Source organism: Mastigoproctus giganteus, chromosome 12 (genome assembly GCF_048544385.1).
Source record: "Mastigoproctus giganteus isolate SK-2022 chromosome 12, ASM4854438v1, whole genome shotgun sequence".
In the NCBI taxonomy this organism is placed as follows: Eukaryota; Metazoa; Arthropoda; class Arachnida; order Uropygi; family Thelyphonidae; genus Mastigoproctus; species Mastigoproctus giganteus.
In genome coordinates this window covers 106,622,557-106,639,670 of record NC_143586.1, presented here as the reverse complement: position 1 = coordinate 106,639,670, position 17,114 = coordinate 106,622,557, and the positions used below count along the sequence as shown (strand labels likewise).

General features: G+C 38.7%; 1 protein-coding gene across 1 annotated transcript in view; it reads left to right on the top strand.

Moving 5' to 3' along the window:
• The first annotated feature begins 8,852 nt into the window (after positions 1-8,852).
• LOC150077323 (peptidyl-prolyl cis-trans isomerase FKBP4-like) overlaps positions 8,853-17,114 on the top strand; it is a 132,795-nt gene continuing 124,533 nt past the window's right edge. The window contains exon 1 of the mRNA XM_090386981.1: positions 8,853-9,269. Within this exon, the coding sequence (XP_090243107.1) occupies positions 8,930-9,269 (340 nt within the window). The 5' untranslated portion in view covers positions 8,853-8,929. The remainder of the gene's footprint in view (positions 9,270-17,114) is intronic.

Below are 17,114 nucleotides of genomic sequence, written 5' to 3'. Positions count from 1 at the left end.
CTGCACCTGGCATACACAAAGACATCCTCCTTGGCTAGATCGTGTTCCGTTCTAGAGATTTCGGCAAATATTTCACAAGTTGCACATTTTTTTTAGGCTGTGATGGGTTGGAGAATCGCTTCCCTCAGTTCTCCCCCGAGTCACAGCACTCCTGCCACTTTGTCCCCGATGCTTTTCTGCTGTAGTCTGTGGTATGATATTTTAAATGAATAAGATCAATAAATTTAATTAATTAATTGTCAATACTACGCTATCTAATAAAATCCTAAATGCAGGGATGCGAATAACGCTACATAATTTTCCGTTAGAGCTACCTAGTTACCACAATTAAAAATTTGAATTCCCTGCCACTCTATACAAAATCAATAGCTGCAATATTCGAACGAAACAACGGTTTTACCCATTGGAATTAGCATTAAACATTAGTAGAGGCATATGATGCAAGAAAGCAAGCTTATGCAGCATCAGCCAAAAAAAAAAAATAAGAAACCCTTCCACTTCATCCCTCCTTTCGTTCGAAATACCTATCCAGCTGAGCCTTAAATTTATTTAGGCTATCAACTTCCACAACAAGGGATGGAAGTCTGTTCCATCAATCAACTACCCGCTGGCTAAAGGCAAATTTCCGCACATCTATCCTACATCTGTCTTTCCTCAATTTGAATTTATGCCCTATCAGGTGATTATTCTGAGCAAGAGGCAGTATACCATCAGCATTGTGCATGCTCAAACCATTCAAGGCTTTATACCCCTCTATCAGATCACCTCGCCGGTGCCTAGTCTCCAGACACTGTAATTTGCAAAACTTAAGCCTTTCTTCGTAAGAGCAACCCTTCGTTCCTTTCACTAACCTTGTTGCCCTTCTCTGTACTCGTTCTAGCAGCTCTACATCCTTCTTGAAATGAGGCCTCCAGACCTGTATACAGTACTCAAGGCGTTTCTATCCCTGCTAGAAAAATTCCTGTATATCATTGACAAGACACCATGAGCTACTCTAGCAGCCCGTCTGCACTGCTCAGATAACTTCATGTCTGCCTGCACTATTACCCCCAGGTCCTTTTCATTCTCTACTTTTTGAGAATGAAAAGGTCGTTTTCATTCTCTACCACTGTCAGTGTAGTACCAACAGAGTTGATACGTTGCTCTGGGGTTGCTGTTTCCCATATGTAGTACTTTACATTTGTCAATTTTGAACTTCATTTGCCACCTCTGAGCCCATCTGCTCAACTTTCCAGATCCTGTTGCAGCAGCAGAGCGTCAGTAGCGTCCTTAACAACACTGCCAACCTTTGTATCGTCTGCAAACTTGGACATTAAGCTCGATATATAATCATCAATATCATTTATAATCACAGAGAACAATAATGGACCCAACATTGAACCCTGAGGGACTCCACTGATAACATTAGTCCACGATGAGCAGTGTCCATTAATTACCACTCTCTGTCTTCTGCCACTCAACCATCCCTTTATCCATAGCAACAATTTGCCACCAATGCCACACTGCTCCAATTTGTGCAGCAGTCTTCCATGTGCAACAGTATCAAAAGCCTTTGTAAGATCCAAATATATAATATCAAAGTTATTCCCTGCATCCAATTCTTTTGTGACAACATCATAGTATCCAATCAAATTGGTCAGGCAAGACCTTCCCTTAAAAAAACCATGCTGTGTCTGAGCTATATCTGAATTCTTGTCAAGATGATCCTGCAGTGCTTCTTTAACCAGTGCTTCCATTAATTTTCCTGGAACAGAAGTTAAACTCACAGGTCTGTAATTACTTGTGTCAGCCTTTGATCCTCCTTTGTGAATTGGCGTTACATTTGCACACCTCCAGCGTGTGGGTACCTCCCCTGAGTCTAAGGAAGCTCTCATAATTATGGCTAAACGGTTTGCTTACTTTCTTTGCTGCCTCCTTTAATATAACTGGATTGATCCCATCCGCTCCTATATTAAGTAGTAATCTGCAAAAAGTGTTATCTAAATTAAAAATCAAAATAACCAGCATATCTAAAATTATATGGCTTCTTATAAAGTTCAATATAAAATTACAATTAGGTAAATAAAATGGCTAACACTTATCGCTTTTTCGGAGCCTGTAATTCACAGCTGTAATTTTTAAAGAGAGTCAGCGCCCTCTTTTGTTATTCAACCTTCTGTTTCATAGTTTGCATCAAGCATGTTTACGACGTATTTGTTAACAGGCCATGGACGTTTGAGGGCCAAACTTTTCGGCAGAGGTTTGGAGCCGGAACCTTTTTGCACCTGTAGTCAAGTGGAGGACTGGATCCATGTTTTACTATTTTGGCCGCAGTAGTAGTAGTAGTAGTAGTAGTAGTAGTAGTAGTAGTAGTGGCACATGATGCAAGAAAGCAAGTGTAGGAGCTTATGCAGCATCAGCCAAAAAAAAAAAAAAAAAAAAAAAATCATCACGCCATTCCCTCCAAATGCCTGTCCAGTTCCTCCTTAAATTTATTTAACCTATCAACTTCCACAACGACAGATGGAAGTTTGTTCCAGCAATTAACCACCCGCTGGCTAAAGGCAAATTTCCGCACATCTATTCTACATCTGTCCTTTCTTAATTTGAACTTATGTCCCCGAGGTTCGTAATCTGAACAAGTGGAAGGATCCCATCAGAATTCAGCGTGCTCAACCCATTCAAGGCCTTATAGACCTCAATCAGATCACCGCGCAGGTGCCTAGTCTCCAGCCACTGCAATTTGCAGAACTTAAGCCTCTCTTGGTAAGAGAATCCCTTCATTCCCCTCACCAATCGTGTTGCTCTTCTCTGTACACGCTCAAGCAAATCTACATCCTTCCCAAAATGAGGCCTCCAGACCTGTACGCAGTACTCAAGGCGTGGCCTGACCATTGCCTTATACAGAGGGACAATCACCTCCTTTTCCCTGCTAGCAAAATTCCTATATATCATTGACAAAACCCCATGACCTCCCCTAGCAGCCTGTCTGCATTGCTCAGAAAACTTCATATCTGACTGCACAATTACTCCCAGGTCTTTTTCATTTTCTACCACCTTAAGTGTAGTACCACACAGTTGGTACGTTTCTCTGGGGTTACTTCTACCCATATGCAGTACTTTGCATTTGTCAAGGTTGAACTTCAGTTGCCACTTCTTAGCCCATCTGCCCAAATTATCTAGATCCTGTTGCAGTAGCACACTGCCATTACTGTCATTAACAACCCTGCCAACCTTTGTGTCATCTGCAAACTTCGACATTAAGCCTGATATACCTTCATCAATATCATTGATAAATACACAAAACAACAGTGGACCCAACACCGAACCCTGTGGGACTCCACTAATAACATTAGTCCATGAAGAGCAGCACCCATTGATTACCACCCTCTGTCTTCTCCCACTTAACCATCCTTTTATCCATTGTAGCAACTTACCCTTAATACCATTCTGCTCCAATTTGTACAGTAGTCTTTCATGCGCAACAGTGTCAAAAGCTTTCCTGAAATCCAAGTATATGATATCAAAATAATTTTTCGCATCCAGTTCCTTTGTGACCACATCATAATAACCAATCAAATTTGTCAGACAAGACTTTCCCTTAACAAACCCATGCTGTGTTTGAATTATTGCTGCAGTCTTGTCTAGATGATCCTGCAATGCATCTTTAACCAGTGACTCCATTATTTTACCCGGAACAGAAGTTAAACTAACTGGTCTGTAATTACTCGTGTCACCCTTCGATCCACCTTTGTGAATTGGGGACACATTTGCACATCTCCAGTCCGTGGGAACCTCCCCTGAGTCCAAGGATGCTCTCATAATTATGGCTAAGGGTTTGCTTAGTTGCTTTGCCGCCTCCTTTAAAATAACTGGATAGATCCCATCCACCCCAGGTGCCTTTCTTATGTTTAACTTCAACAATTTCTCCTCCACTTTGCTCTCAGTTATTACAAAATCATTAAGCACACTGCTACAATTTGATAACCTTCTTCCATTTTCAAACTGTAATAATTCCTCACGTGTGAATGTAGATGCAAAATACTCATTCAGTTTGTTTGCTATCTGAGCAGGATCATCAACAGTCGAACCATCGATGTCAAGTGGACCAATCATATTCATCCCCTTCCTTTTAGAGTTTATATAAGTAAAGAAATCCTTGCTGTTTTTCTTAGCATCCTTTGCCAAAGATTTCTCGTAATCCGCCTTCGCCTGCCGAACCTCCTTTGTGACCTGATTACAGACTAGCTTATATCTGCCACAGGCTTCTGCGTCACCTGATAATTTATATGCATCCCATGCATTTTTCTTCTCTGTCACGAGTCTCATTAGTTCATTTGATAACCATTTAGGCCTAAACCTTGAACGATATTTCTTAATCGGTATATAAAGTCTAGTAGCTTCCACGATTAATTCCTTGAATGCTTCCCACTTAGAATTTACTGTTGGTAACATCGTCAGTTGATCCCACTGTACAGAATTTAAAAACTGTCTGAGACCACTGAACTCCCCTTTACGGAAGCAAAAACCCTTTCCTTTACCCCTGACGGTAGTTACCTCTTTGAGTAAATCCCACTTCAGCACACTGTGATCACTGCCACCTAGTGGTTCCTTTATCTGCAAATTCTTAATACACGAATGATCACTGCTGATAACCAGATCAAGAGTGTTACTTTCTCTGGTTGCCTCTCGAACATGCTGCTGCAGAAAACAATCATCCAATAAATCCACAAAAGTCTGACTGGTGTGTGAGTGACCAACCCACAAGTTCCAGTCAATATCTGGGAAGTTAAAATCCCCCATTATAAGACATTCAGATTTACTGGCCCACTCTATTTCTCTGTACAATTGTTCATTGTACTCATTCAAGTCATTAGGCCTATAACACACTCCTACCCTTATTTTTCCTTTCGCAGTGCTTATCTCGCACCAAACTGACTCAACAGAGCACTGTTCATCTATATTAACTGGGTGCACTTCCTTTGATTTTATGTTTTTCTTAATTAACAGCATAACACCCCCTCCCTTTCTGTCCTGTCTATCCTTTCTGTACACATTGTACTCCCCAAATTCCAGTTCTGCATTCCTTATATCTTTGTGACACCACGTCTCTGCTATCCCAACAATATCCGCCTTTGATGTCTTGACCAACACTTCAAATTCATCAAATTTATTTACTATACTTCTAGCATTGGTATACATGCAAGCATACATGCTCCTATGCCTATTCCTGGTTACCCTAACACATCCCATATACCCAACTATTCCATGATGACTGCCATCCGTCCCTGAAACCCCCAACACCCCTCGCTCCAGGTCGCTTCTTATTCTAATAGAAGTTGTGCAAGAATCGCCTTCACCTCTGCCTGCGGTTACTGTTAAACTATTAGTCTTTGTATCCCCCCAAACTAGCAGTTTTCCGACCCACCTAATACTGCCTCGATAGCATCAGCAAATATTCTTGCACCCTTTCTATTTAAGTGTATCCCATCCCTGTAGAAGCAATCTCTCCTATTAACAAGTACAGTCCAGGCTGAAAAAAATTCTACCCCTTGAGCCTTGCACAATCTTTCACACAGTATAATTTTGCACAGTATACAGACCATCGAGTATTGCTACTTAATCAGGTTCCAGGTCTAGCTGAGGAGAATGTAGAAATACTAGTTTATAACAAAACAAACTTTGAGACTTTCCAGACCTTTGCAGAATTGGTCTTTAAGAAAAGACTTGAACTAAGAACTCAAATACAAAATCGAATAGAAAGCTGGCAGATGAGAAGTTGATAATATATATATATGTATATACGTTTTTATCCCATTAAATATAAATAGAATGATTTATTGTAAGATATGTAAATTTAATTGTATTTCTAGGATTTAGAGTTAAAATTCTAGTATCTTGAACAAATGTAAATTGGCTTGGATATTTTTCCACTAGTTTTTTTTTTTTTTTTTGCTGGTTTCCAGGTTTGGGCACCCAGGGGGGCGGGATTGTTGGCACCCACCGATATTGCACTATCTCCGGTGGGTGCGAGATTTGTGCACAAGGCACTAAAGGTGATAGTAGACCCAGGCGCGGCTCCTTGTGCTTGGAGGCGGTCAGCGGCCGCTGACAGCCCCCTATTCATATGTAATATAGTATCTTATATATGTATATATGTAAAATTGTATATATATCTTTTTTGTATATAATTTGTAAATAATTGTGTGTACACACACACACACACACACACACACACACACACACACACACACACACACACACACACACACACACACACACACACACACACACACACACACACACACACACACACACGAGTGTTTAATGATATGTACAGAGCATCTAATTATATGTAAATATATATTGTATATAAATGATGTATATACTTTGATGTACGGAACCTTACAATAAAGATCATATATATAATCTTTTGATGTATATTGTGTGTAATTTATAAATGAATGAATGAAAAAATGTAAGTAGAAATGGGCTGCGCGGTAGCACAGTGGTATTGTCACCGTCCTCCCCACACTGGGTTGTAAAGGCCCAGGTTCGAATCCGCGGCCGAGTTAGTCGGTCTCAGGCGTAGATAGCGTTCCCCCCCCCCCCCAGAAACGGTTTTTTTCGTCCAGCAAATCGACCAGAGGACACACGCAATTTACAGATAAAATAAATATATGGGTAGATGTAATCATTTACAGGGGATCCTAATGTCATAATTTTTTTTTTTTTGTAAGTGGAAATGGACATCATTGTGATTAGAACTGAGACCACGTATATTTGTGAAATGAATGAGGAAGTGTTTGGGAGGTTTAGGTCTTTTTGCAGATAAGTTTGCTCTATTAGTCTGGCAATTCATGGTGTATACCAGCGTTTCCCAAACTTCTTAAGTCACGGAACACTTTTCATCTCACAATATATTTACGGAATACTTACGAAACACAAGTTTAGCGGGAGCGAAAGAATTGTTTGCTAATATTTTATTACATACGACGCACTGCGCACCTTTATTTCCAACTCATGTAAAGCCGAAATTCAAATAACTGTCTTCATACTTTCGTTTTGGTCTTTCATTAGTTTGTACTTGTTTTTCCACTTCAGATTTTTTGGGGAACAAAAGGCTGCGATTGTTTATCCGCACTTTGAAGTGTGACAAAATTGTGTTTGTTTTCATCAACCACAGTTGCAATACTTAGAAGCACTTGCTTCTCGTTTTAAAGTTCCTTTTTTCAACCACAAATCCATGGTCATTTAATATTTCGGAATACTGATAATTATCAAAAAAATGTATACAAGGAAGTGAGTTTAGTTATGGTATCGGTTTGCTTTTCTCTCTCCTTCAACCCCGTGTACTCAGGCTAAATCGCATACGAATGGCATATTAGATCACTTCATTGCTACTTTTTCATAGATGTCATTACCTCTACGCACACTTCTCTATGCAAAAACCCGCCAAAATAAAGTGTTCCGCGGTCTGTTTGATTGTTAGTGTATGCCAGTATATTAATAACCGAAAAAAAAAAAATGTTAAATATTATAATGATACAAAGTGGTGTACCCTACAGATATGCAAAATTTATTTATTTTATTTTTTTAAATTATTAATTACGATTTTTCACTGAACACTTGTTCACATCTCGGGGAACACAGTTTGAGAAACGCTGCGTTACTTATTCGAGGTAGTGCAATATCATGGTAACTCCAGGGGTTCACATCTGGTGAGTATGGGCTTGGTGCTGAGCTGGATATCATCATTCTTCTATTTCTTGGTGACTCCTTTCACTTCTGACATTCTCTCTCTCTCTCTCTCTCTCTCTGGGTAACTCAGAAAATATTTTTTGACTGGTGCAGCATAAGCCTCAGGCTTCCGTGCACCTTATGGCTGATAATAATAACAATAAAAACTCGTTGTGAAGGTATTCATAATATGAGATGTGCTTAATTTCCAGAAGACGTGTGGAAATGATGCACTTGCAGTAACTTACAAGTCAGATTATTTTCGGAACAATGTCGAAGCAAACAAAGTTCGGGGCACAACAGGCATTCTGTAACTATGGAGGTGCTGCATACAGTATTTATTATTCTTCACCAGTTGCAAAAATACAGCGTTGTTATTACAGCGTTGGTTGGCAATCTAGGTTTCTCTCCTCATTCCTGATATTGAGTGGTGTCTCACAAGTTGCTGCCATTAACAGGGCTGGAAGTGGAAGGAGGCGCGGGTGGACTTCGTTCCATTGATCTTGTGGCTCAATGTTATAACTACACTATTATTATTATTATTATTATTATTATTATTATTATTATTATTATTATTATTATTATTATTATTAGCCATATGGTTCAAGGAAGCCTGAAGCTTATGCTGCACTAGCCAAAAGAAAAAAAAAAAAAAAAAAATTCTGAATTACTCAGAGAGAAAGAGAGAAGTAAAAGGGAATCACCAAGAAAAAGAAGAATGATGATATCCAGCTCAGCACCCTGGGTGTGCCAAGCCCATACTCACTAGATGTGAGCCCCTGGGGTTTATCTTACTAAGAGCTGAACCTTTCTTCCTAGAAGTACACAATCGTCTTTTTTCTAAATACTTCCATGTGTTTATAAAGGATGTATAAAATATATATAGCGATTTGTCGCCCCGATAAAAATAGATTTCCTCTGAAGGAAATCATTTTATTTACAACTTTGTTGTTGATGTGAAAAGATGAAACTATAGAGTGCGCTCTACTCTATGGCCAGTCACAAAACTTTTGTGGGTTTGTTCTTGTGTTGATATCAGCTGGAGGGTAGTTTAATTTTTGTGTTCAACCGTGTGTTAGCTACAAGTACATTTGTTATAAGAATTTTAATTCATATAATTGAGCGTGTAATTACTTAATACTTGCAAACATATTTCCGTAATTTTTATTATTTTTAAGTTGGTCTTTCAACTGATTTTTGTTTTCATAATATGACTAAGATCGAAAAAGAATTAAACAACAATCCTGATTCGGATGGAGTCTTAAAGACCGAAATGAATGAGACATTTGTTGAAACGATAGACCACAATCGAGAAACAGTAATGGAAACCCATTCCGTTAGCGAAACAATAATAGGTGAAAACGCAATTGATATAACTCCCGAAAAAAATAGGGGCGTGTTGAAGGAAATTATGAAAACAGGAGAAGGAGAAGCTCTGCCTGGTTTTGGTGATAAAGTTTTCGTACACTACACAGGCTGGTTACCGACAGGAGCAGTCTTTGATAGCAGCAGAAAGCGAGAAAAATGCTTAGAATTTGCTTTAGGAAAAGGTTAGTGAAAGTGTACATTTTATTAGTGTTTAGTTTTGTGCCTCTTACATCTAGCAGCTTTCTTTGCTAAAAGTTCATTAATGCTGCGTGAATGTGTATATATCTCCCCCCCCCCCCTGCTGATAACCCGAATCCTGGAGAATTTTGCTTGCACCCACCAACCCAAAAGTAATTTTGTTGAAATCTGTGGCGTGTTTTTTTTTTTTTTTTTTGTAAATGGAAAAAATAGCAGAAGAGGGAATAAGATAATTTAGTTCTTTCAACATGAAGGTGAAATATAATGGCAACTGGTTGTATTTATATTTATGGTGAAAGAGGCCTATGCGCTCCGGATTCATATTATTGAAATAAAAAAACAGAAAATATCAGAGCGGTTTAATACTAGAACATACATACAAAGAATGCTTAATATACAAAAGAGCTTTCGGCTGAGTAGACAGCCTTCTTCAGTTAAACAGAAAATATATTAATATATATTTTATGTTTAACTGAAGAAGGCTGTCTACTCAGCCGAATATATATTAATATATTTTCAGTTAAACAGAAAATATATTAATATATATTTTCTGTTTAACTGAAGAAGGCTGTCTACTCAGCCGAAAGCTCTTTTGTATATTAACCATTCTTTGTATGTATGTTCTAGTATTAAACCGCTCGGAGGAATTATAAATTTTTCATTTCAATAATTTTATATTTATTCTAGCTTATAGTAAGTGCTGGCCAAAGCTTTTTTTCTTACATAGTATTGAGCAAATTAAGCTTCCTACTAAGTGCACCACTCTTGTATTTCCAAGACACCTCTGAGTTAGTAGTATTGCACTGCTCAAATGGAGAAGCATATTGCTATTTTATTTAAAGTGTTTGCCATGGGCTCATTTTAATTTTAAAATAAAAAGAACTGCAAATCTCAAAAAAGGCCTCTGACGGACATTAGACAAAAGCAAAAAGTTGATAGAAAAGACAGACAGACATGAACCACCCAAGCCAAACAGAAGAGGCTACTACAAACTCACAACCTCAGTTCATCTCAGAGTTGCATGCCCACTCAAACTCACTCAAGTTTCAACTCTGTTTGGGGTCTCATCAGTGAGTAGGTAGGCAATGTGAAAACCTTACCAACCTAATAAAATAAACAAGAAGTATCCACAATATATGAGATGAAAAACATTGCATAAAAATAAAATTAATTTAACTGAATGGCAAAAGCTGGTGCTATGAGGGCTATAAAAAATATTATTGTAAATGACCAAAGTTGACTTTTCTTATGTAGCATTGAGAAAACGAAGTTTGCTACTAAGTGCCCTCATCTCTTATTGCAGAAGCATCTTCACCATGTGTTAATGTGGTATTGCACTATTAAATAAACTAGTTTATAAAAATGTCAGAACATGTATATATTAAGTGCAATAGCATCATTAATACACAGCCATTTCTGAATAAACAGAATATTTATAAAGCGGCATCATTTTAAGTTATATCTCATATTGTGAATACCTTCACAATGAGTTGCCATGATATTGCACTACTTCGAATAAGTAATGCTTCACCTAAGGAGAAGACTAATGTTACTTATTCTCAGATAGGTACCACACCACCCAGACGGCACCGTTTTGAAATATGGTATGGGATAAAGTTCTCGATTATCCTCATACTATCCCTATTAGACTTAGAAAAGAGATAAAGATATAGGAAGGTGATAGTAGGAGAGGTAAAGGAAGGAAATGCCATAGAAGGAAGAAAGGGACAGTTGCTCCTTCAACTCACACTGAAAGCTCATATATTCTTTGAATAGGCAACACTTCCCTAGTAGAGAAGATTGTTGTTACCTATTCGAGGAAACTCACTGGACATCAGGCCCCCCAGACGGCACCGTTTCAGGGCATATTTTTATATGTGTGGGATAATAACTCGACAATCCACTTGTCCCTATTAGATTTAGAAAAGCAGAAAGGTAGAGGGAATGTAATAGTAGGAGTGCAAGAGGAAAAGAAACAGTGTAGAAGAATGAAAGGGACAGTAACTCCTTCAACTCACACCACTCAAAAACTCAAACTCCTTGAATAGGCAACGCTTCTCCAGTGGAGAAGACTGTTGTTACCTATTCATGGAAACTCCGGACATCATCAGGCTCCCCCTGGTGCTGTTTCGGGGCTATTTGGCCCTTCTTCGGTGGGTGGGTAGGTACCCGAGTGATGCAATGATGGAAAAACAGTTATGAAGTATAACTCCACAATATGAGAGATGCCTGATGGTGTATGATGTATTTAAACTAAGATGCATTTAGGGCTAAAGCCTCAAGCTGCGAGCAAATTTAGACTATGTATATATTAAGTGTTACTTATTCTCTCGAGAATAAGTAACATTAGTCTTCTCCATAGGTGAAGCGTTACTTATTTGAAGTAGTGCAATGTCATGGCAACTTGTTGTGAAGGTATTCACAATATGATATATAACCTAAAACGATGCCACTTTATAAATATTCTGTTTATTCAGAAATGGCTGTGTATTAATGATGCTGTTGCACTTAATATATACATAGTCTAAATTTGCTTGCAGCTTGAGGCTTTAGCCCTAAATGCATCTTAGTAAAAATGTCAGAATTATAGATGTTTCTGATATAAAATCCACAGGAATTTACCTTTAGAAAGGCATGCAAAAGAAAGTGAAAAAGTTCAAAAGAAATAGTGAATTTTGCAATATAAGTTGAATTTATGAGCGGTGTTAGAGTGCTTCTCCAAATATGCAAAATTAGACTATAGTTGAGCATATTTTGGATTTATACAAGATTAATAGCTGTTCAAAAGAAAGTAACACTAGGGGTGAAAAAGGAAACCTAGGATGCTAAGAAAACATAAATATGATATGTTTGTGACATGGATTTAAGGGTAAGGTTATTCCAGGCTAATATTGTCTCAAAATAAAATGTATTTTTGCAAGGAATGATACAGAATTGTATTTGAAAAGGACTGATTGACTACACTATCCATTTTTCCCTCATTATAGAGCAAGATTGATAAACATTTAAGAAAGTGATGGCAGATATCCAAGAAATTTTGGTTTTGTGTATGTAATATGCCTTATCAATCAATTTGGCCCGAGAGAGATTGTGCAAGGCTCAGGCTTGTGGTATAGAATTTTACTCAGCGTGATCTGTGCTTATTAACATGAGTGAGGTTTCTACAGGGATGGGATACTATTAAATAGAAAGGATGCAAGAATATTTTCTGATGCTATCGAGGCAGGGTTAGGTGGGTTGGATAACTGCTAGCTTGGGGGGGGGATTCACATAATAATAGATTAACAGTAGCCTCAGGCAGAGGTGAAAGTGATTCTTGCACTGCTTCTGTTGGAATGAGCAGACACCTGGAAAGCGAGGTATTGGGGATTTCAAGGACTCCTGGGAGTCATCGTAGAACATGTAAATACATGGGATGTGTTAGGATAACTAAGAGCAAGAACAGATGAATGAATACTTGCATGTACACCAATGCTGGGAGTATAGTAAATAAATTTGATTAATTTGAGGTGCTGGTGAAGACAACAAAGACTGATGTTGTTTGGATATCAAAGACATGTTGTCATGCAGAGATAAGGAATGCAGAATTGGAATTGGGGAGTGCAATGCATACAGACAGGATAGAAGGGGAGATGCTGTTAGTTAAGGCACACACAAAATCTAAGGAAGTGCATCTAGTTGACATGGGTATACAGTGCAGTGTTGAATTAGTTTGGTGTGACATAAGCACTGGAAAAACCAAGTGGAGAGTACGAGTGTGCTATAGGCCTAATGACTCCGATGAGTACAACGAACAACTGTACAGAGAAATAGTGGACCAGTAAATCAGATTGTCTTATAATGGGGGATTTTAACTTCCCAGATATAGTTTGTAACTTGTGGGTTGGTCACTTACACACTATCGAGACTTTGTGGATTTATTGGATGATTGTTTTCTACAACAGCATGTTCGAGAGGCAACCAGAGGCAGTAATACTTTTTATCTGATTATCAGTGGTGATTCTTCATGCATTAAGAATCTGCAGATAAAGGAACCATTAGGTGGCAGTAATAGTGTACTTATGTGGAATTTACTTAAAGATGTAACTACCGTCAGGAGTAAAGAGATGATTTTTTCTTTCATAAAGGTGACTACAGTGGTCTCAGATTTTTTAAACGGTGTACAGTGGTGATGATGTTACCAACAGCAAATTGTAAATGGGAAGCATCTAAGAAATTAATCTTAGGCTTTTCATACCAACTAAGAAATACTGTTCAAGGTTTAGGCCTAAACAGATGTCAGATGAATTGATGAGACTCGTGGCAGAGAAGAAAAATGCATGGGATGCATATAAATTATCAGGAGATGCTGAATCCTGTGGTAGGCTGTAATCAAATCATAAAAGACGTTAGGCAAGCAATGGCAGATTATGAGAAATCTTTGGCAAAGGATGCAAAGAAAAACAGTGAAGACTACTTTACTTATGTAAACTCTAGAAGGAAGGAGGTGGATCAGATTTGTCCACTTCACATTGATGGTTCGACTGTTGATGAAACTGCTGAGGTAGCTGATAAACAGAAAGAGTATTTTGAATCTATATTCACAAATGAGGAAGTCCTTAGGGAAGCGGAGGCCAGAAACTTAAACTCTGGCAGGGAACTAAATGATTTTGGAATAACTAAGAGTAAAATGGAGGAGACATTGTTGAAGTTGAACATAAGAAAGGCACCTGGGGTGGATGGGATCTATCCAGTTATATTAAAGGAAGTAAGCAAACCATAAATATGAAAATTTTCTGGGATTCAGGGGAGACCCCATGGACTGGAGATGTGCAAATGTGTCCCTAGTTCATAAAGTGGGATCAAAGGGTGACACAAGTAATTACAGACCTGTTAGTTTAACTTCTGTTCCAGGGGAAAATAATGGAGTCATTAGTTAAGGAAGCAATGCTTGATCAACGAGACAAGGCTGCAGTAATAATTCAGACACAGCATGAGTTTGTTAAAGACTAAGTCTTGTCTGACAAATTTGATTGGATACTCTGATGTGGTTACAAAGGAAATGGATGCAAAAATTAATTTTGATATCATATACTTGGATTTCAGGAAAGCTTTTGATACTGTTGCACATACACAGCCCCAGTGGCTCAATTCTGGTGAGTATGGGCTTGGCACACCCAGGGTCCTCAGCTGGATATCATCATTCTTCTCTTTCTTGGTGATTTCCTTCTACTTTTCTCTCTCTCAGGGTAACTCAGAAATTTTTTTTGTCTGGTGCAGCATAAGCCTCAGGCTTCCTTGCACCATATGGCTAATAATAATAACATGGAAGACTGCTGTACGAATTGGAGCAGTATGGCATTAAGGGCAAGTTGCTACAATGGATAAAAGTATGGTTGAGTGGAAGAAGACAGAGATTGGTGATCAATGGACACTGTTCTTCGTGGACTAATGGCCCCGAGTGCCAAGCGATTTTTCTTACTGCGATAATAGTGCTCTCTAAAGTGTTATAGCTTTGTTTCTTTCTAGTGTGCTGATTCTTTTGTTTACTTGAAGTGGTTCTGCACTTTAGAGATCAAAAGTAAGAACCAAGAAAGGAAATCCACCTTTCTTTTCTTAGTCTTTATATTTATTACTAACAAACTCTACTAATTTAAACAGCTGCTTGGTCACTGGTGGCACCACTCCTGCCTCCACGTGGCGGGGCCAGTAACGCGGGGGATAAGAGAACCCTCCAGGGCTAAAAGGAGCAGAGATGGAAACAAGTGAATTTCCACACTTAGAGCTGAAGAGCTCTCAACTAAATGACACACACGACACTGACCATGACTTCTTTATCTCAAAGAGAATGAAAAAAGACACTGGCAGACAGGAATTACCAGCCTTCCTGATTATACATTCTCTGTCAGTGCAACCTGTCAGCAAGCTCTCCCCCTTCATCATTCAGAGATGCCCCGAACATGCTGCAGGTTCACCAAAAATGGTGAAATGTCTTCAATACGGAGATTTGTTAATAGAGACCACCAATTCTACACACTCTGAGCTACTACTACGTTTGACATCCTTGAGTGGAATCCCAGTTCAAATCACACCACCCTCAATTCTTCAAAGGGAGTGATCACTGAATGGGATTTACTGAACGTCCCCGAAGATGAAATAGTTCAAGAACTTAAAGAACAAAACGTCACTCAAGCAAAAAGGATCATGATCCGAAAAGATAGCAATTTAGTCCCTACCTGGAGTATAATTTTAACTTTCAGTTCTCCAAACCTGTCTTCAGTCAAGGCAGTATATTTAAACTGTTGCATTCGGCCCTATATCCTGAACCCTCTAAGATGTTTTAAATGCCAGAAATTTGGCCATTCCCAGACAGCATGCCGTGGAGATGCAACTTGTGCAAACTGTGGGTGTAAAACTCATACACAAACAGAATGTAGGGCAACAACTCCACAGTGTCCAAATTGCAAAGGCAACCATCCCGCTTATTCCAAAGACTGCGACCTCTGGAAGTTGGGGAAAAAATACAAAAATATGAAATTGAAAATAAGGTTTCCTATCAAGAGGCAAGAAAACAAGTAAAATTAAGTATGCCAAAACACACCTATGCTTCTGCTACTCACAGTCACCAATCAGTAGCATGTCAGATGGAAGTGACCATTCCTCCAGACACATCGATCTCCAACTGGGCTCAGTTAGTCCTCTCGGTCGAACATACAATGCAGTAATACACCACTAACAGTTCCATCCGAGAGACCTCCCCGTTGTCAAGCAGTGGATAATTTTCAGAAATCAGATCCTGTTGAGGCAAAGCAATCTCATCTATCAAGCATGGACACAGATGACATATCTAACCAATATCTGCTTGAAATATGTGCATATGGCAGTATGGAAGAAAGCAATGACTCAGAATGCCCTAATTTTTCAAGAAAAGAAAAATCAAAACTAGAAAGATATAAACAAGCCACCCACAAAAAACAGACAGACTCAACTTCCACCCACAGAACTAACTAAATAATGGAACAAATCATACAGTGGAATTGCAAAGGTTTTCACAGCAGTATTGACAATATCTATGAATTAATTCACCATTTCAAACCTGCTATGTGCCTACAAGAAACGAATTTAACACCAAAAATCTCCGTTTCAGTCAAAAATTATACCATCTTCAGAAAAGATCGATCTGAAACTAACAGCCTTCATGGAGGAGTAGCTGTACTTGTGGAATCATGAGTCCCTTCCAGGCACATTCCTTTGAAAACACCATTAGAAGTTGTTGCTACACGTATAGTTATCGGTATCACATTGACAGTGGTCTCGATATATCTTCTGCCAAACCATCCATGCACATTTCAGGATCTGGAAAACCTTATTTCTCAGTTACCATCTCCGATCTGTCTGTTCACTGGTCTCAGATGGACGTGGTGAACTTATTGAAATGCTACTTGATAGAGAGAATCTGACACTATTGAACACTAGCTTACCCACCTACATCCATTTTCCTACTGGGTCAAGCACTGCTATCGATCTCTCAATCTGCTCTCCGATTCTGTTCCCAACCATAAAGTGGACAGTACACGACAATCCTCTAAACAGCGATCATTTTCTGCTGATTTTTAGCATTCAAACCACCCATTCCAAACAAACACAAACAAAAACTCAATGGAAATTTTCCAAAGCAAACTGGACAAAATTTACCAATTATGTATCTTTTGATGAGGATATCATTGTCTTCTGCTATTGATGCTGCCACTGTATATATTAAAAAGCAGATACCAACAGCTGCAACAGCCGCCATCCCACAGTCTCAAATAAGAAACCATCGGCATATCAGTCACTGGTGGAATGGTGAT